Source organism: Cotesia typhae, unplaced genomic scaffold (genome assembly GCF_013202065.1).
Source record: "Cotesia typhae breed Kobodo isofemale line unplaced genomic scaffold, CoteBio_Ctyphae contig_4, whole genome shotgun sequence".
Lineage (NCBI taxonomy): Eukaryota > Metazoa > Arthropoda > Insecta > Hymenoptera > Braconidae > Cotesia > Cotesia typhae.
In genome coordinates, this window is record NW_027423748.1 from 4,624,006 (window position 1) to 4,642,265 (window position 18,260).

Consider the following 18,260-nt stretch of genomic DNA (forward strand, 5'->3'; position numbering starts at 1 on the left):
GACGTAGTAGAATTTAAAAGCGAACTTTTTGTTTGTGTATATGTTTTATTGACTTAAAAATATATTGAAGTCGACAGAAGAATGTTAATATCAAATTAATAATTTTTACTTATATATATATATATATATATATATATATATATATATATATATATATATATATATATATATATATATATATATATATATATGTATTAAGGTAATCTTAAAGCTGAGAGTAGTTAAAAAATTTTATACTTTATTATTTACTTATAATAAAATTTTTTAAAATTGTATGTATATCAATAGCAATCCAGTTATTATAGAAGTCAAGTTTAAAAATATATATAACAAAAAAATAATATAAGCAACAGGATTACCTTAATCATATTTATATTATTAATAATTTCTTTCATTATTAATGATATTTTAATAATTCTCGTTTTATTAAGGAAAATACTTATTTAATGTAAAAGATTATTTAAAAAATTATTTCGTATGTGCAATCCATTGCATTTAATCATGAGTTAAATGAGATACGGGAAATCGACTCAATTTTTTTTTACTAATACTAATAAATAAGGTAAAAAATTTTACAGCTAAAATTACATAATTTATATTGTATTTTACATAATTATGATTTATAACAGTTGTTTTATAAATTAATATTAAGGTCGTTACATGACGTTTTTACATTAACAAAAACAACAATAAAATAAAAAAAAAATAATCATTATCGAGATACCAAATATCTTCCTTGGAAAGAAATAATAAGTCATGTATTTAAAATTTTATATAAATATTTTATGCGTTTTTAATCTTTAAACTAATAGATCATTTTTTAATAATAAAATACTTTGTATAATGCAACAATTAATCAATGTTATTATATACGACGGTAATTTGCTTTCAGATGAAATTGTGTTTTGTTGAATTATAATAATTTTAATTATAGCTAATATTATTATGTTTGTGTATTAGAAAAAAATATTGTTTTTATGCGTCTGCAGTGAAATAATTGTTTGTTTGTTTGAAATATATGATCGGTACCAACTGAACAAGCTTTAATAATAGAGCTTGTAAGGAATGACCGTTTTCTTATATTGAAATTGGAATATGAGTGATTCAATAATTATATTAATATATTAATTAATAATAAATCCATTCACGAAAATTGTGTGTTTCTAAAACGAAAAAATTGAATTAAATAAAAACAGCGCAGGACTCGTAGTGAACGAACAGAAGTTAATACGAAAAATAAAAATAAAAACAAAAGTTAAAGTGAAAACCGTAATTTTTAGAGTATAATTATATTGTACTCGATACGGTAAAAAAAATTAAATAAAGTTGGCAATACACTTGAAAATATGTTTTTTAAAAATTTTTATTTAAACTAAACTATTATTTAAGTTTAAAATTATTTCAAGAATATATTAAAAGTTAACAAACATTTTCTCGTTTTAAATTTATTATTAGTGTAAAAGTATTTTTCACAAATGAGTTACTTTGTAACACACTACATTTTAAGCTTTGAGATCATTAAAAAAAAAAAAAAAAAAAAAAAAAAAAAAATTTATAGAAAAGTTTTTGATAATAGCGAATATAAATTTCTGTTTTCTATATTTCACAGCCTTTTTAAACATTCTCTTAACATCAACAATTGTTATTGAAATACAAGAAGTTTAAAATTGGACAAAAATTTGTGAAAATTTGTTAGCAGTAAAGCCCTGTACCTTGATTTTCAACTAAAAATTTTTTAACATAATCATACTGTTTTTTGTTGAGTTGCTTACAAACAGGATCTTGCTCAAATTGATCAAGAGTGCCAGCTCCAGCTACATAGCCATTCAATCTCGTAGCTAATGGTGTATGAAGATCAGCAGCTGTTGCGATGCCAAGGGATTGAACGAGATAAGTGTGTAATTGCAAACGATGTTTTTGATGATAGCTACAAAAATATAATAATTATAGAATAATTTCAGTTTACATTATCGAAAAAAAAAAAAAAAATTGAAGTAAAAAAAAAATTTTACTCTTCAGCCGGATAAAATCTGTCGAAATTTCTTATCTGTGTTGTAAAATTTTTTCCCTGTTTGTTTTGTTCTTCAGAAAGGGACTTCTCTGCCTCTATTTTCTGTTCATCATCGTGGTAGAGAATTAACGATGCGTACTGAGCTTTTATTTTTTTGGTCAGTCCATATTCATGATTATTCCAAAATAAACTCAATAGTTGAGAAAAAGATGCTGTTTTCGGGTCATATTCAATCTCAACAACTTCCGTATGATCACCACTAGAAAATATTGAATTTTGTTTTCATAAATCAAGTCAACATCACAATGGAAAATTATGCAGTACAAGTGAAAATAGATATATATCATACATGTTTTTGTATGTCGGAGATGGCTTGGTGCCACCGGCATATCCAACACGTGTTCTTGTTACACCGGGAACCACTCCAAAAAGAGCGTCACATGCCCAAAAACAACCCATTCCAAACGTTGCCTTCTTTAGTGCTTCGGACTGACCCGGCATTTTATTCTTTTTACCCAATTTTAATCTAGAAAAATTGAAACATAAAAAACAAAGAATTATAACAAAAATATAACTTTAACTCTAAAATATTGGAAATAATTTTTTTGTTATAAAAAAATTGTCATACCTAGAATTGTTGAAAGTCCAGAATTTCAATTATTAGTGGAAGGTCAATGTCAAAATTAGAAAAGCTAATAGAAGTAGCTCAAATCGGTGATGTTGCTGATAGGTAAGATTAGCCGATTCAATACTTGGCTTGAACTGATGATGCAACACACTCACTTGGATATCTGCTAAATTGTCAGCTTTTATATTATGTCTGGTTGAAAGACTTGATGATATCCCCTCTACTCTCTACAATTCGCCGGATCACTCTATTCCGCTGTTCGGCTGTGTAGTAAGTTGAGGCTGGAAACATATATAATATGGTAGCATACCAAGGTCAAGAGAAAATTCCTAATACTTGATTGTCGATGAATTGAAATTCTCGTTGAAGATTTATAATACAGTAATTTATTACATAAATTATTATTAATTTTAATGTTTAGGCAAGTAAAAGAATATTGATGATATGAATAATTTTTTTTTTAATATATATTTCAGTACATTACAAGATTACATCATACTGTGAAAATCATCTGTCATAATTAATTATACTAACAATAAAACTAGTTTATAAATTACATCTATATGCTTGATATTTTTCTATTAGTTCAACTTTAAGACTAAACTACAATTTTAATTTAAGAAAAAAATTTTTTTAGGTGATAATTATTATAAACTTAGATTTTCGTACATTTAAAAAAAATTTTTCATCCGAAAAATACTGAAATTAAAAAAGTTTTTTTACTTTAAAGCTTTTGAAATTTTTGCAGTCAATTTATTTTTAAAGACTTTTGCGTTAAATAAGGAATTGAAAAAAAAAATAAAATACTTTAAATTTAATAAAATTTATCAAATATCTTTTATAAATTAAAAAAAAAAAAACTCAATTCAGCATAATGTAATTAAAAAATTAAAAACTTGAAATTTTTTTATGATTTATAGTTTTTATTGCAACGTTGTTTTTAGACATTCTTATCATCTATTTTTCGAGCAGACGTGAAAAAATATTTATTTTAGTGTATATAATTTTTGAATACAATAAATGTTCTAACGATAAGTTATGACATTGTAATCGATAAATTAAATTTTAAACTTCAAAGTATAAGGAGTTGATTGAATTTAAAATCTAATAGTGTTCTATATAGTTGACGCATAATAATGAATCGGCTTAATCGGATTTAGGTCAGTGTTACATTCGTTTACCAACAAATAATGAACCATTATGCAATTATTCATTACTTGAAATTAACAGTAATTATAAAATCATAATGTGTTCATGTACAATTAGAAAATTACTCACGTTATTTTTCTTTATTTTTGATTAATAAAAAAACTACGTTATGTTATTATCTTGAGATCAATGAATTTTGGAGTTTCAAAAAGTAGAATAAATCTTAGACTGCACGAAAGAAAAATAGTTTTTACGTTATTTTATTACCATCTATTAACAATAATATTTTACGCTGCAGTCGACAGATATTTGCATATTCTTAAATTATTATTTTAAGAGTGAGTAATGTAAGTATAAATTTATCAATCCAAAAAATACATTGAAGCGCATGCGTTTCAAGTGAAGATAAAACTGCAAGACGAATGTATATACCCACATATGATTTATACTATCTATCTAATTATTATTAAATTCATCATCATTAATATAAATCTCATAAAAAATGTTTATTCAGAGTATATATATATATATATATAAATAAATCAATAATGTTCTTGTAACTATTTCAATAAATTTAGATAACTTTAATACGGGTTGTTCATAATTTATTTTTTTTTGTACGATGAGGTAGATTTGATATGACATTGAAGTTAGCAGTCACTTGATTATTTTTTAATTTTATTTAACAAAATAATTTGTTCAAAAAAATTATTTTTTAAAAATTGCATTTGTAATTTCTTAAAATTTCTACATGTCAATTTTTTTCTAATTTTTTTGTCACAATTTATTTGTTACAAAAATTCTTAAAATTATCAAATACCTGCTAAATTAATTTTCATCGATTTGATAGAAAAATCTAAGCATTTAGAAATGTTCCTGTCGTTTTATAAGTATCTTTGATTATAATTATTTATAATAATTAATAATTATTAAACATTTTACTTATTATCTGTAGGATTACTTATGGATTATTATATAAATATAAATATACGAATTAAATATTTTAATAACAGTACAACTAATTATGCTAAAAGTGCAAACAATTTTATAATGCTGAAGTTAGCCGTTAGCTGTCAATTTTAAAAATTTTAATAACAAATCAATTACAATAAAAAAATGCTTCTAAAAATTATCACTTGTAATTTTTATTAATTTTCACATGTGGAATTTTTTAATTTAATTTTATATAGAAAAAGAAATTTTATAATGTCTAATGATTTTATTAAGAAATGGTTTTTTTTTAACCGAAAATTTTTTTATGATTTTTGAAGATTCACATTAAAATTTTTTCAATCTTTATGAAAATTTAAATTCTCTTTTTTTTTAATTAAATGTAAATTCGAAAACTTATAATTTTTTTTATGACACTGACGTTTACAGATCTGTTGACATTAGAAATTTTTCTATAAATTTATATTCAGAAAAAAAAATGTAAGTAAAAAAATTTCACCTGTGAAAATTCATAAAAATTATGAGTGAAAATTTTTAAAAGTATTTTTTTATTGTAATTAATTTGTTAATAAAATTTTAAAAATTTTTTTAAGTTTTTAATTTAACCAATTTAACTATTTTCTGGTTGAAAATTAATTTATGACATTAAAGTTAGCTGTCACTTCATAATTTTTTTAATTTTCTTTAACAAAAATAAACTATAGCAAAAAAAAGTTATTAAAAAAAATGGACTTGTAAAAAATTTTACTAAACTAAAAATGCAACTTTTTAAAAAATAATTTTTTAGAACAAATTTTTTTGTTAAAGAAAATTAAAAAATTATTAAGTGACTACTAACTTTAATGTCATATTTTCTGGAATTTAAATATATGAGTAGTTTGCTTTACAAATAAATATTTTTTATAAATATAATAAAAACATTATTTTTTATAAATAAAAATTTTAAATTCATACCATTAAAATTAATTTGTTTTTAAATAAACTAGACTTAACACGCTCGCTTCGCTCGCCTTCATTCTTTTAAAAATCCCGCCACTATCTCAGTCGACAAATCAACAACCGAATAAAATAGTCACAGAAGTGACGTAAAACGATACGACATCCGGCCATCAACTTTTTAGAAGAGGACTAGAATTCAAATTTGCGCGCGCAAGCGCGCGCCTGACTGTAGAGTTTGCATATCTTTTCATGCATATGATATATTCGACCAATCACGTTACGAATAGTTTGCTTACATGATATATTTTCATATTTTTCATCTAAATTATAAGAGTTGATTAATAGATAGATATTTCAACTGTATTTTTATCCACAAACTATAGAAATTTTTGGGGTGTCAACTACTATACAAATATATATTCAAAGTATACTACAATTAATTTAATTATAATTTATTTTCATGTCGTATTAATTTTTGCAGTACGTGTTGTTTACATCTACAAACATGAGTTTTTCAGTAATTAATTCAAATATAATTTTGTGCAGTGGTGATAACGTTATATCATACAACTACAAGACTAAGATTGAATTATCAATAGAACTTCCAAAATTAATAATCAGCGAGAATGTTAAACTTCACAACAATCTTGACATCGAAGCATGTCACGGTATAACCTCAATAACATTTTCACCTGATGGAGAATATTACTATGTTTGCACTAATCGTAAGCAACTGTGTCTTTTTAAACGTGCTGAAAATCTTCTTGTGTTTAACAAAACATTAATTAGAGCGGCTAGTAAAGTTCAATTTACTCCAAGCAATGATATAATAGTTGCTGATAAATCTGGTGATGCTTACCTGTACCGCAATTCAACTGTTGATGGTTCTAAAGATGGGACATTAATTCTTGGACATTTATCTATGCTACTAGATGTTTTAGTAACTAAAAATAATAAATTTATTGTTACGGCTGATCGAGATGAGAAAATTCGAGTATCTAAATTTCCCAATGCTTATAATATTCAATCATATTGCTTAGGACATACTAAATTTGTGAATAATATTGTCGAACTACCGCATGATCTTAATGTTTTAGTTTCTGCTGGCGGAGATGGAACTTTTAAATTTTGGGATTTCAAAAATGGAATTGAGATAAAATCTATCAGTTACAAAGATAAAATTAATGAAAATGATATTAATAAACTTAATGAAAATTTGCGTAACTTAGAATTGACTGAAGTTGTTGATGATTTACCAGTGAAATATTTAAAACTTACAAAAATTAATGATAATTCTTCAATTTTGATGTTAAGTTTTTATGGTAATGGTAATATTATTATTTACCATGTTAGTGGCACTCTCACTAGTGGATTAACTGTTGACTTTAAACAAAAACTTGACGAAAAAATGAACCACTGGAGTGCGTATTTCACCAAGAACAATTGTGGCTATTATTTGACGATGGATTTAAAGTATTTGATTTTAAAAATGAAATTTTTGTTGTAAATACTGAAATTACTGACAATCTTAGTAAGGTAAATGAGTCGTGGAGATTATTGAGAAATAACGTTAATAAATTAAATTTCTACCCTATTCTTTATAAGAGGAAATTTGATACGATTCAAGAATATCAAGAAAGAAAAAAAAGTCGAATGACAAGTGTAATTGAGTAAATAACTTTGTATGTTTGTTATTCTGTATATAATTGTTTAAATACAAGTAAATTGTGAAAAAACCACTATTTTTATTGAAATTATTATTATAATTAAACACATAGATATAAGAAAACTTAATAAACAAATTATACTGGTTTGTAGTCCAATTTAGACTCCAACTTCTTATTGTCAGAAACTTTTCTGACGGCTTTCATAAAGTCTTCTTGAATAACATATTCTCGTTCTAAACGAATTGCAAATAACCCTGCTTCTGTGCAGACATTACGCAGATCAGCTCCGTTGAATCCATCCGATAGTTTAACAACTGCTTCGTAATCTTTAATAAATCAATATTTAATAATATAATTGCACGATTCATGATGCGAAGCTTTAAAATGTGCTTTACGATCGAAAAATTTTTTTTAATTTTTTTTTACTATCTTATACTGGTCCACAATTTTTTAAAGTCTTAATAACGTAAAAGACCCAGTTATTGATACTTACAATTTTATTTTAATTATTTAAAAAAAAAAAACATTTACTCTAACAAATTAATAAATATAATTTTTGAATTATATATTTTGAAATAATTGCTTTTTTCAGAACATTTCATTTTTTTAAATAGAATAAAATTGCAAGTGTCAATAACTGGGTCTTTTACCTTACATGAGTTAAGAGAATTTACAAAATGAAAAATTCAATCTTATTACCTACGTGGAAAAATATATGTTCAAAAAAAATATCTAAACACATATGTTGGCATATATGCTTGGATCCATATGAGAATTTATGTTACATATATGCGCATAATTTATTAAAATATAAGAGACATATTTGTTTTTCGCAAACATATATTGTACATGCCACATAGATGATACGCATATATATCTTTCGATTCAGGTATTGGATAATAACAAAATATTTATAGATTCTCTGACTTGAATGACTTTTTTAAAATTTTCAGATTTCCAATTATTTTTCACAGCATTAAATTTAGTGAACATTACAAAAATAATTTTTTTTCATTGAAATTAGACTTGAATAGATAAGCCCTTTTATACTACATAATTTTCTAAATTTATTGAAATATTAATTATTAATTTGACTCGACAAATTATTATTTTTGATTACTTGTTTCATTGGTAATTTCTTCGTAACTTGTCAAAATTTAAACCATTCAGTATATTTAAAAGCTATTGAGAATCAATCATCTTGATATTATAATAACACCGGTAATTTTTAATCATATTAATGATAATTAAAATTCCTTACCGATTTCTCCATGCTTAGCGATTGGAAGTGAGTGAATTTTGAGAATTTCCAAACGTGCATGTTCATTAGGCAACGGAATTTCAATTTTCCTATCCAATCTTCCTGGTCGTAACAAAGCTGGATCAAGAGTATCTGGTCTGTTAGTCGCCATGATCATTTTAACTTGACCCAAAGAATCAAAACCGTCCATTTGATTCAATAATTCCATAAGGGTTCTTTGAATTTCACGATCCGCACTAGTACCCTCAGAAAATCGTCGACCACCTAAAAACAAATGATCGTATCAATACTATATAAATCCTAAGTTAATGATACTTGTAAAAAAATATAAATATTGAAAATAATTCACCAATAGCATCGATTTCATCCATAAATATAATACAAGGCTGATGATCGCGAGCATAATTAAACATTTCTCGAATCAGTCGAGCAGATTCTCCGATGTACTTATCAACTATAGCACTGGAGACAACTTTGAGGAAATTAGCATCAAGTTGACTAGCAACAGCTCGAGCCAACAATGTTTTTCCAGTTCCAGGGGGTCCATACAAAAGACATCCTTTCGGTGGAGTGATTCCTACTCGTTGGAAGAGTTCTGGATTCAATAGAGGCAGCTCTATAACCTCTCGCAACTCTCGAATCTGTTCACTTAATCCTCCGATAGCTGAATATGTAACATCGCCAGGATCTTCGTGAGACATATTGTAGACCAAAGGATCAACTTCGCGAGGCAAATACCGCATAATAGTCAAAGTAGTCATGTCAAGAGCTACTCTGGTTCCTGATTTTAATTTATTTTTATCCAGTTGACGTCTGCATCCAACTACATAACGCGGACCATTGGTCGCTTTTACAATAACTGAAATAAATACAAAACATAATAAAATTGATCAAATGATAATATACTGTTTTGTAATTTGATTCTTTTTAAATCTTACATTTTCTTCAGTCAGCTGCTTCAATACTTCTCCAACAATCTAAAAAAAAAAAAATGTTACTTTTTGTTATTTATTTTCATGAGGTTGAAATTAGCAGACACTTGACAATTTTGATTTATCTTGAAAAATAAATTAGGCATAGAAAATTATTTATAAAAATCTCATTTATAATTTTCTAAATTTCAGAGCTTCTAAAGATAGAATTTATTTATTTAATTAAACGCCACTCGGAAATTGTACAGAATCGTTACATATAATAGTGTAAAGTGATATAAAGAACCAATATTTACAGAAAAAAAAAAAAATAAAGTACTCGGAATCCACATAAACAAATTGAAAAAGAAAAAGGAAGAATTAAAAAAAAAATTTTCTTGCTATAATTTGTTTGTTAAAAAAATTCTAAAAATTATCAGATATCTCTCAATTTCAGTATCAATTATTTACAGGTAAAAAAAATTGAATTACTACTGACCTGGCCTACACTTTGGAGTGCTTTAAGATCATTTTCCGATTTGTCATATTGTTTGGTAAGGTCTTTGAGATGTTCTCGCACTGAAAAATAATAAATTATCAAATTTTGAATGCATTCAAGTACATTTACAGAAATTGTATTTGTATCAAACAATTGTTTATATGAAGTTACTTAAAAATTGACAGAATCATGATCCAAGTTGTGAGGTTAATGACCAAAAAATCACAAATTGAAGATAAAATATACACGGTAAATGAATCAATTTATACATAAAATATTATACATACTTTCTTTTAGCCGTGATTCAATTTCTTTGTGTTCCATAAGCTTTTTTCTGTAATCTTGCAGAGCTTTTTCCCGGACGGGATCCATTGCTGCTGCCATTTTCTGTTCTATTTTGCTGTATAATGATGATCCGTATAATCAAACCAGAGGGATCAGCTATAAAGATGGGCAACAACGAGATATATACTGACTTACTGACGGGTGACAAACTGACGGTGAGTGTCCAAATCTAGACTATAATAAATATTTTTTAAATTATGAATTAAATATTATTAGAAGTGGTTCTTTTGTATCTATATTAACAAAAAAAATTTGTTCAAATATTAAACCGAAAATTAAGCATTTACTAATTTTAGGTTTAATGAATATTTATTAAACAATTTATTGAATTATTTTATTTCATAGCGAAGATTGAGAGATGGCGTAAGAGTCTCAGATCTAAAAATGTTCTTCACTAGTGTAACAGGCAAATTCTTAATTGTTATTTAAATGAATTAGAAAATATCAAATCAAAAAATATATTCTTTATATCAAGTAAATGATAATAATAATAATTATTATTATTATATACAAATTTCATTTTGAAGTTAATCAAATAATTTTGGGTGAATTTTTAATTTTTGCTTTCTCCTTTCGCTTTTCAACTAACAATAAATTAATACGTTATATTTTATGATACTGAAGTTAGCGGTCAGCTGTCAATTTAAAAATTTTTTAACAAATCAATTACAATAAAAAAAAAAAACTTCTAAAAATTTTCACTAGTTATTTTTATTAATTTTCACACGTGGAACTTTTTAATTAATTTTTTAATAATAATTTAACTGCTATAAAATTCTAAAAAAATTTTTAATGTCTGTCAACTTCAGTGTTATTTAATACGTTATATTTTATAATATTGAAGTTAGTCGCCAGTTGTCAATTTTAAAAATTTTTATAACAAATCAATTACAATAAAAAAAATGCTTTTAAAAATGTTTACATGTAGTTTTTATTAATTAACATATGTAAAATTTTTTAATCACATTTTTTTATAATAATTTAATTGTCATAAATTCTAAGAATAATTTTTATGTCTGTCAACTTCAGTGTCATTGTATTTTACTCACAAAAAATCAATAATAATACCGTACGTATGTATTTTTTCTGTAATTTTGAAATCGTCTGATTTTATTTTGTGTACTGAAAATTAAAAAATGTTATAGCTATAAAAATATGAAACCAAAGATTATGATACTGAAAAAAACAATTTTTTTATGGTACCTCATTGAACAGACATCTAACAATTTTTTAAATTTTTACAACAATCACATTATAATGAAAAAAAATTAGTAAAAAAATTCAATTTGTAGAAGTTGTAAAAAATTATTAATGTGAATTATAAAATTTTTTTTTTTTTCTTATAATTGATTTATTAATGCAATTTAAAAATTTCTTAGATGTCTACTAATTTTAGTATCATAATTCTTTGATTATAATTCGGTTTATAAATTAAAGAAATAAAAAATTGTGTATACATGTGACTTTTTTAATAAAAAAGAAATAACATGAAAAGTATCCAATATTGAACGTTCTATGTATATTTTTGAAAGAAAATTAATTATTTTATCTCAACATAAAATATAAAAATGTCTTAATTTTTTTATTAATTATAAAAAATTTGTTAGCAACTCCTAAAATTTTAGTTCATAATAAAATTTTGTTAAAATAAATGTGAATCAGTAATATTATTATTTTTGTATTTTAATCATCATATTGTTAAGCTTAAAAATTAATAGTTATTTACTATATTTATTTTTTTTATTTTTATTTTCATTAAAAAAATATTTTTTTGTTCTCGTAACAAAAATTTTATATCATTAAAGTTACCCGACGTTCTAAATTTTTTTATTCTTTTTTAATAATTATATCAAAACAAAAAAATATTTTTAAAAAATTACAATTTTTAAAGTTTTTTTACACGTGCGATTTTTTTTTTTAATTTTTTGTAATAATTTTTTCAATAAAAAAAATTTTAAATATTTTTAAATATCGGCTAACTTTATTTTCATAAATTTTATTTGCACCGTTACTCAAGGTGCAATGTAAAAAAAATATATTGCCTCAACTCAGTTATTTATTTTTTTTCTCAGATTACTTAACTTTACCTAACTATGGGCACATAAAAACTTATAATTTTCAATCAACTTTCCTTTATAATTATAATTTTCTTTCCCACTGCTATTTATCGAAATAAAATCTTGATAATACTTCAGATGGCGTTTATCGTCGACATGGTTTGACTTGACAACCCAATATTTTTTTATATATTTTATCACAAAGAGAGCCTCAGTGAGCCTTGGTTGTTATATATGTGCCTACATATAAAGCTATATATTTATCAATTATATATCGATATTCTATATTTCATAAATATATTTCAATTTTCTCCAAAATAATGGTATATTGGATTTTAAAAAAACGTACATTTAAAAGGTATATTTTATTTTCATTCTGCACTTAAAGTACTGGCTAAACAACAATTTACAACAATAAATTGCTAAAAGTTCTTATTGAAATTTTTTTTTCATAATATAACTATTCAGTTGTATTGAATAATAAAGTTACGTATAATCATTAATAAGATGTTTTATTAAAAATTGTACTGATTATATCAAATCAAATCAAAATATTCATAAAATCTGTTTTTATAAACAAATTTAATGATCTATGATTTTTTGAACTTTTGTCTGTGATAGTAAATAAAAAAAAAAAAAACATTTTTTACAAGTTTTTAATGATATTAACAATAATTAATGGTATTAAGTTTTGAAATATTCAGTGCTTGGATTTATCTAGTCTTACAAGAATGAAATCATACAGGTACTTTAATTATAATGACACTGAAGTTGACAGATATAAAAATTTTTTTAGATATTTACAGCAATTAAATTATTAAAACAAAAATTAAATTAAAAAGTTTCACATGTAAAAATTAATAAAAATTACAAGTGAAAATTTTTATTGTAATTGATTTATTTCAAAAATTTTTTAAATTAACAGCTGACTGCTAACTTCAGTATTATTAATTATTAACATTTTAACAACAATAGAAAATAATTATTTTTTAATTCTAATATTAATAACAAAAAGAGCTTTGTACTATACTTTGAAACATAAATGTATATATTCTTAATATGTATTTAAATGCAAACAATAACTACTTATAAGAAGTACACTGTTTATGTTGTCATTATGACGTTTAATGTAGTGATTCACCGTAAATCATTAATGCTTATACATATACTAGTTTTATTCATACTTTTTTAATGCCACATGGAACTGCTTGCTTTACTTAATTGATTTTTTCATAGGTTGCACGTTGACAATAGCTCCTGTTGATGTTTTAATCCGCGGTTAGTACTTGGTTCTTCAAATATTTACGGATTAATCTATACAACGCTATTAAAAAAATAATACATAGTCATTTGTATTAACAAAAAAAAAAAAAAAAAAAAATAAATAAAAAAAGAAAAAAAAAATTAATATAAGGATTCTCTGCTGCTTTAATAAAACACATTTTTTTGGGTTGTAAATTATTACTAACAAAATGCAATGGATATACCTCTTAGCTGGTTTCGTGCCATTCGTCATCTTTGATATTTGGTATATGGGAATGTAAGTTGACTTATACTTGATTTTAAATTGCAAAATCATGTTATTCATCGTTTGTCATGATTATATTAAAAGCATTTTAAATATATATTTTTTTTTTCATCCTTATTGCGTCATCTACAAGCATACAGAAATATTAAAAAAATTTTTTTGTTGCATAATTAATTATGGCATTTAGCGTATTTTTATACTATCAAATTTTCTACTCTTTTTATTTGATAAATTTATTTTAGGCAGTATGTTTTTGATTAAAATTTTATAAATGTATTTATTTATTCATTCATTGGATTTTTGTATAATCACAATTTTGTAATCTCATATAAATAATTACAAAACAAAAAAAAATTTAATAGTATAATAATTTACTTTACATGTATAATAATAACTGATAAGTTACTTTGTATTTTCACAGAGCCGCACTATGGACTATAAAAATAATTATTGTTACTTACATAATTATATTTGGTATTTGTCCGTTTATATTTCATTACTCATACAGTTTCCAACGTAAAATACTTTTTTTAAATTTCGGTAAGTTATTATATTACATATTACATTATTTATAAACTGATAGTTTAATATTTATTATTTTTTAGTACACTGGCCACCTAGTCTAGACTTTGAAAGACCCGAGTCAATAGGATTGGAAGGTGTAAGAAATTTTTATTTACACACTGATGAGAATGTTAAAATCGGAGCATGGTAAAAATATAAAATTTTAATTGTTTTTATAATTTTAATAATATTAAAAAATTATAATTATTACTTATAATAGGCAAATGCTACCTAGATCTTTACTCAATGACTCTACAATACTCAATGACGAGTACTTTGAAGCAACTTTAGCAAATGCAAGTAAACCAGTATTTTTATATATGCATGGCAACAGCGGAAACAGAGGAAGTAGTCATAGAATCGAATTATACAAAGTATTCCAAGACCTAGATTATCATTTAATTGCCTTTGATTATCGAAGTAAGTGTTATTATTGACGATGAATATAAAATTTACATAATATGATCGTATAAATTTATTTTCCATTTTAGGCTACGGTGATAGTGACCCTGCTGAATTATCAGAAATTGGAGTTGTTACTGACAGTAAATACGTAGTACGTTGGGTAATGAATAAAGTTAACAACAGTGCGCCTGTTTTTGTGTGGGGTCATTCACTTGGAACTGGGTATAACATTAATAATTAAAATAATAATGAAATTAACCGCTAAATAATAACAAATATTTATTCTCGTTGTAGAGTGTCCTGTCATGCTTTAGATTTATTAGCTACCGAAAATATACATCCTGCAGGATTATTTTTAGAATCTCCTTTTAATAATATTGCTGATGAATTACGATGTCACCCTTTTGCTCAAATATTTAGACATTTACCATGGTTTGATTGGATCATTGTGCAGCCGTTTTATAGAAATAATCTAAGGTTTGAGTCTGATAAGCATAGTGCTAATATAAAATGTCCCATAATGATATTACATGCAGAAGACGATAGTGTTGTACCATTTAATCTAGGTGAAAAGGTAAAATAATTTATTTCAAAACTTTATTTATTAAAGGGGATAGCCATCGTGAGGATCAAAAAAATAGCTGATTTTTGGGAATTTTTTTGACTGGGATAATAAAAGAATTTTGGGATCGGGTTTTTTTTTTGTTTTATAAAGTATACATTGAAGATCATTCTCTTAAATTTCGATTAAAAAATATCATATTGTAACAAAGTTATCAGCATTTTTTGTGGAGCGCCAAAAAAATTTTCCCCACCACGGTGGGATCTCTAACTCAAAAACGGATTATTTAAAACAAAAAAACCAAACTACGTTGTAATCTGCATGCATATGGTTATCGTTCCACGTAGAGGATTTTGAAAATTTTCATTAAAAAAAAAAAAAAAAAATAGCGATATATTAAAAATTTTCGTTTTTTTTTCTCATTTTTTTTTATTCAAACAGCCCTAATGTTACGTTCTGAATTTCCATTTAGTTTATTTAAAGTTTACCAGGCGCTCTTTTAATACTCTATTATAAATTTTTAAAATAATTATTAGGGAATTAACCACTAAAATAAAATACTCAATTTGATATATTAAAAAGTTTTTATTTAAATTAATTTAAATAATCTCTAAAATCTGGAGCTCAACTTTAAAATTTGCTAGAACGTTACACTAAAAAATCTTAAAAATCAAAATTTTCAAAATTTCCCGCGTATAACTATAGCTAGTGAATAGACGAATACGGAAAAAAGAAAAAGTTGCGAATTGGTTCATATTTATACAAATTACAGATCCCACCAGTTCAAAAAAAGTAGTTACGAGAAAAACGCGTTTTCGTGGGAGTTCAATGGTCATTTGACACGCTGTTACAAAAATGACTATAACTCGAAAAATATTCAGAATTTTTAAATAAAAATCTAGATACATATCTTCGAAGGTACAAAATTGGATTTAATAAAAAAAATAAATTTTTTTTTTCGAAATTTTACAGTGGCTATCCCCTTTAATATAGATAAAGTTTTCGATAAAAATATTTAAATTCAAACGAAAATGGATTAACTTAATCACAATTTATTATTTAAGTTATATGAAGAAATTTTCAAGTCACATGGGAATGATACGGAACAAGTTCAAATGGTTAGAATAAATGCGTCATTAGAGCTTGGTCATAAATATATATGCCGATACAAACCATTACCGTCAATTATACAGTATGAATTAATAAAATTATGGTATTAATGCTCATAAAATTAAAAAACAATATTAATTAATAATTATTTATTTCAGGAACTTTGTATTACAATCTGAAAAAAATCAAGTTCAATGAAATGTTTTAATAAGTCTAGCATCGTATATGTGTGTCCATCAAATCCAAAGAATATGATGGTTTCGTCCATTTTATATTTTGAGTGATTTAAAGAGAATATAATTATTTTTCTCAGTAGAATTACTTAGGAAAAAATACAACTGAGATTAGAAAATTATATTTTTTTTAAGATAAATTAGAAATTGTTATTTATTTTTTACCTTAAATGGTTGATTAAAGTTTGGTCGGCAAAACAATTTAACTATTGCCTCTCTTGGTGTTAATTGATGACTTACTCCAATTGAGATCTACAATATGAAAAATAGATAAATTTAATCTATTTGAAAAATATTTTTCGAGCGGAGTCTTCTAGAAAGTATTCTAGAAATCTTATAGTATCCATTGTGTCAACATAGAATTATAACCCTTGTGAAATTATTTACATTTGTGTATAAATTAATTTATTATATTTAAAATTGTATTTATAATAAAGTGTGTCTTGAAGTTCTTAAAAATATGAAATGAATAAATTTTTTTTACAAATCCGCAGGATAATTTTCAATCAGCACCTTTACTGAATCTTTACTGAATCCTTCGATAAAAGATGTATATATCTTCTTTTAGTTGTTATGATTCAATGCAATACTGCAATAGTGCAGAAGCTTGATTTGTCTGAAAAACGATAATTCTATTTCTATAGTATTTTCGTAGAGTAAATCGTAACAAATGTTTGTGAGAACAGATTCAGTTTACATTTTTTAATTTATTTATTGCAATAATAATCATGCTAAATAGTAGCTTTATTCTCATTATTATATTTATATTCAATATAAATATTTTGATGTCATGAAAACGGCAAAATTTTATTTTTCTTATTACCTTTCAAATAAATTTTTAAATCAAATAAAATTAAGTTTTCAAAAAAGAACATGCGATTAAATATTGCGGAAATTTTATAATAGTTTACAAAAAAATATTTTCTAAATGTAATTAGTTAAATGAAATTCCTAAAAATGTATTTACTACGGCCCACCCTTAGTTTGTCCGTTGAAATACGGTAAAACGTTCAACACACGGAAATTTAAAAAAATTAAAAAAAAAAAAAAAAAAAAACAAAACTTTTAATTAAATATAAATGAAACTCGTATATAAATAATTTATAGTTAAGATTGATTTTTAACAACCTGTTACTTTATTTAGGCGTAATAAATTTGTCGATAAAAATTATATTTCTTGTAAGGCAAAATGTTTCTTGAATTCGTATTTATCAAGAGCGACTGTTATTTTCTAAATCCTAAAAAAGAATTCACTTTACAAAAATAAAAAAATTCAATTTTAAATCTTTTGTTATTAAAGTCCAATGTATTTTTCTCCACCAAGATGTTCTTCTTTAATCTAAAATCTTCTATTTCTGTTTTAGGTAATTTTAACACTTTTAATTATTTGTTATCCTGATTCAAGAGAAAATATCTTAGATCAAGAAGAGACCAATCAAG

The 18,260-nt window shown here is 24.3% G+C and overlaps 4 protein-coding genes and 1 long non-coding RNA gene across 7 annotated transcripts; 2 read left to right on the forward strand and 3 right to left on the reverse strand.

Annotated features, from left to right (window-relative positions):
• Positions 1 to 1,550: 1,550 nt before the first annotated feature.
• On the reverse strand, positions 1,551 to 4,068 carry Msra (methionine sulfoxide reductase A). Its single transcript, XM_074242128.1, has 5 exons — positions 3,918 to 4,068; positions 2,640 to 2,920; positions 2,361 to 2,537; positions 2,013 to 2,270; positions 1,551 to 1,927 (listed from the first exon to the last, which is right to left on the reverse strand). The coding sequence occupies exons 3-5, from the start codon at positions 2,510 to 2,512 to the stop codon at positions 1,693 to 1,695; spliced, it is 645 nt and encodes a 214-aa protein (XP_074098229.1). The 5' UTR covers positions 2,513 to 2,537; positions 2,640 to 2,920; positions 3,918 to 4,068; the 3' UTR covers positions 1,551 to 1,692.
• A 1,948-nt stretch (positions 4,069 to 6,016) lies between these two features.
• Wuho (tRNA (guanine-N(7)-)-methyltransferase non-catalytic subunit wuho) lies at positions 6,017 to 7,420 on the forward strand. Its single transcript, XM_074243237.1, is given in 2 exon segments — positions 6,017 to 7,084; positions 7,087 to 7,420. Coding segments are annotated over 2 exon segments (1,167 nt in total). The 5' UTR covers positions 6,017 to 6,183; the 3' UTR covers positions 7,353 to 7,420.
• Rpt4 (Regulatory particle triple-A ATPase 4) lies at positions 7,345 to 10,439 on the reverse strand. The gene is made up of 6 exons (XM_074243245.1): positions 10,304 to 10,439; positions 10,017 to 10,096; positions 9,546 to 9,583; positions 8,956 to 9,467; positions 8,607 to 8,870; positions 7,345 to 7,671 (listed from the first exon to the last, which is right to left on the reverse strand). Exons 1-6 carry the CDS (start codon positions 10,398 to 10,400, stop codon positions 7,481 to 7,483), a joined length of 1,182 nt encoding a protein of 393 aa, XP_074099346.1. The 5' UTR covers positions 10,401 to 10,439; the 3' UTR covers positions 7,345 to 7,480.
• A 1,834-nt stretch (positions 10,440 to 12,273) lies between these two features.
• LOC141527662 (lysophosphatidylserine lipase ABHD12) lies at positions 12,274 to 17,296 on the forward strand. Of its 3 annotated transcripts, XM_074243239.1 has the most exons (9): positions 12,274 to 12,776; positions 13,655 to 13,958; positions 14,368 to 14,486; positions 14,552 to 14,657; positions 14,731 to 14,930; positions 15,002 to 15,137; positions 15,210 to 15,489; positions 16,542 to 16,690; positions 16,746 to 17,296. In XM_074243239.1, exons 2-9 carry the CDS (start codon positions 13,891 to 13,893, stop codon positions 16,783 to 16,785), a joined length of 1,098 nt encoding a protein of 365 aa, XP_074099340.1. In that variant the 5' UTR covers positions 12,274 to 12,776; positions 13,655 to 13,890; the 3' UTR covers positions 16,786 to 17,296. The 3 variants fall into 3 exon arrangements, with proteins under 3 accessions (XP_074099340.1, XP_074099343.1, XP_074099342.1); XM_074243242.1 differs by lacking the exon at positions 13,655 to 13,958; XM_074243241.1 differs by lacking the exon at positions 12,274 to 12,776 and having other exon boundaries at positions 13,760 to 13,958; positions 16,542 to 16,669.
• On the reverse strand, positions 13,059 to 14,549 carry LOC141527667 (uncharacterized). Its single transcript, XR_012479221.1, has 3 exons — positions 14,408 to 14,549; positions 13,906 to 14,072; positions 13,059 to 13,742 (listed from the first exon to the last, which is right to left on the reverse strand). It is a non-coding gene; the product is annotated as an uncharacterized LOC141527667 (long non-coding RNA).
• Positions 17,297 to 18,260: the final 964 nt, after the last annotated feature.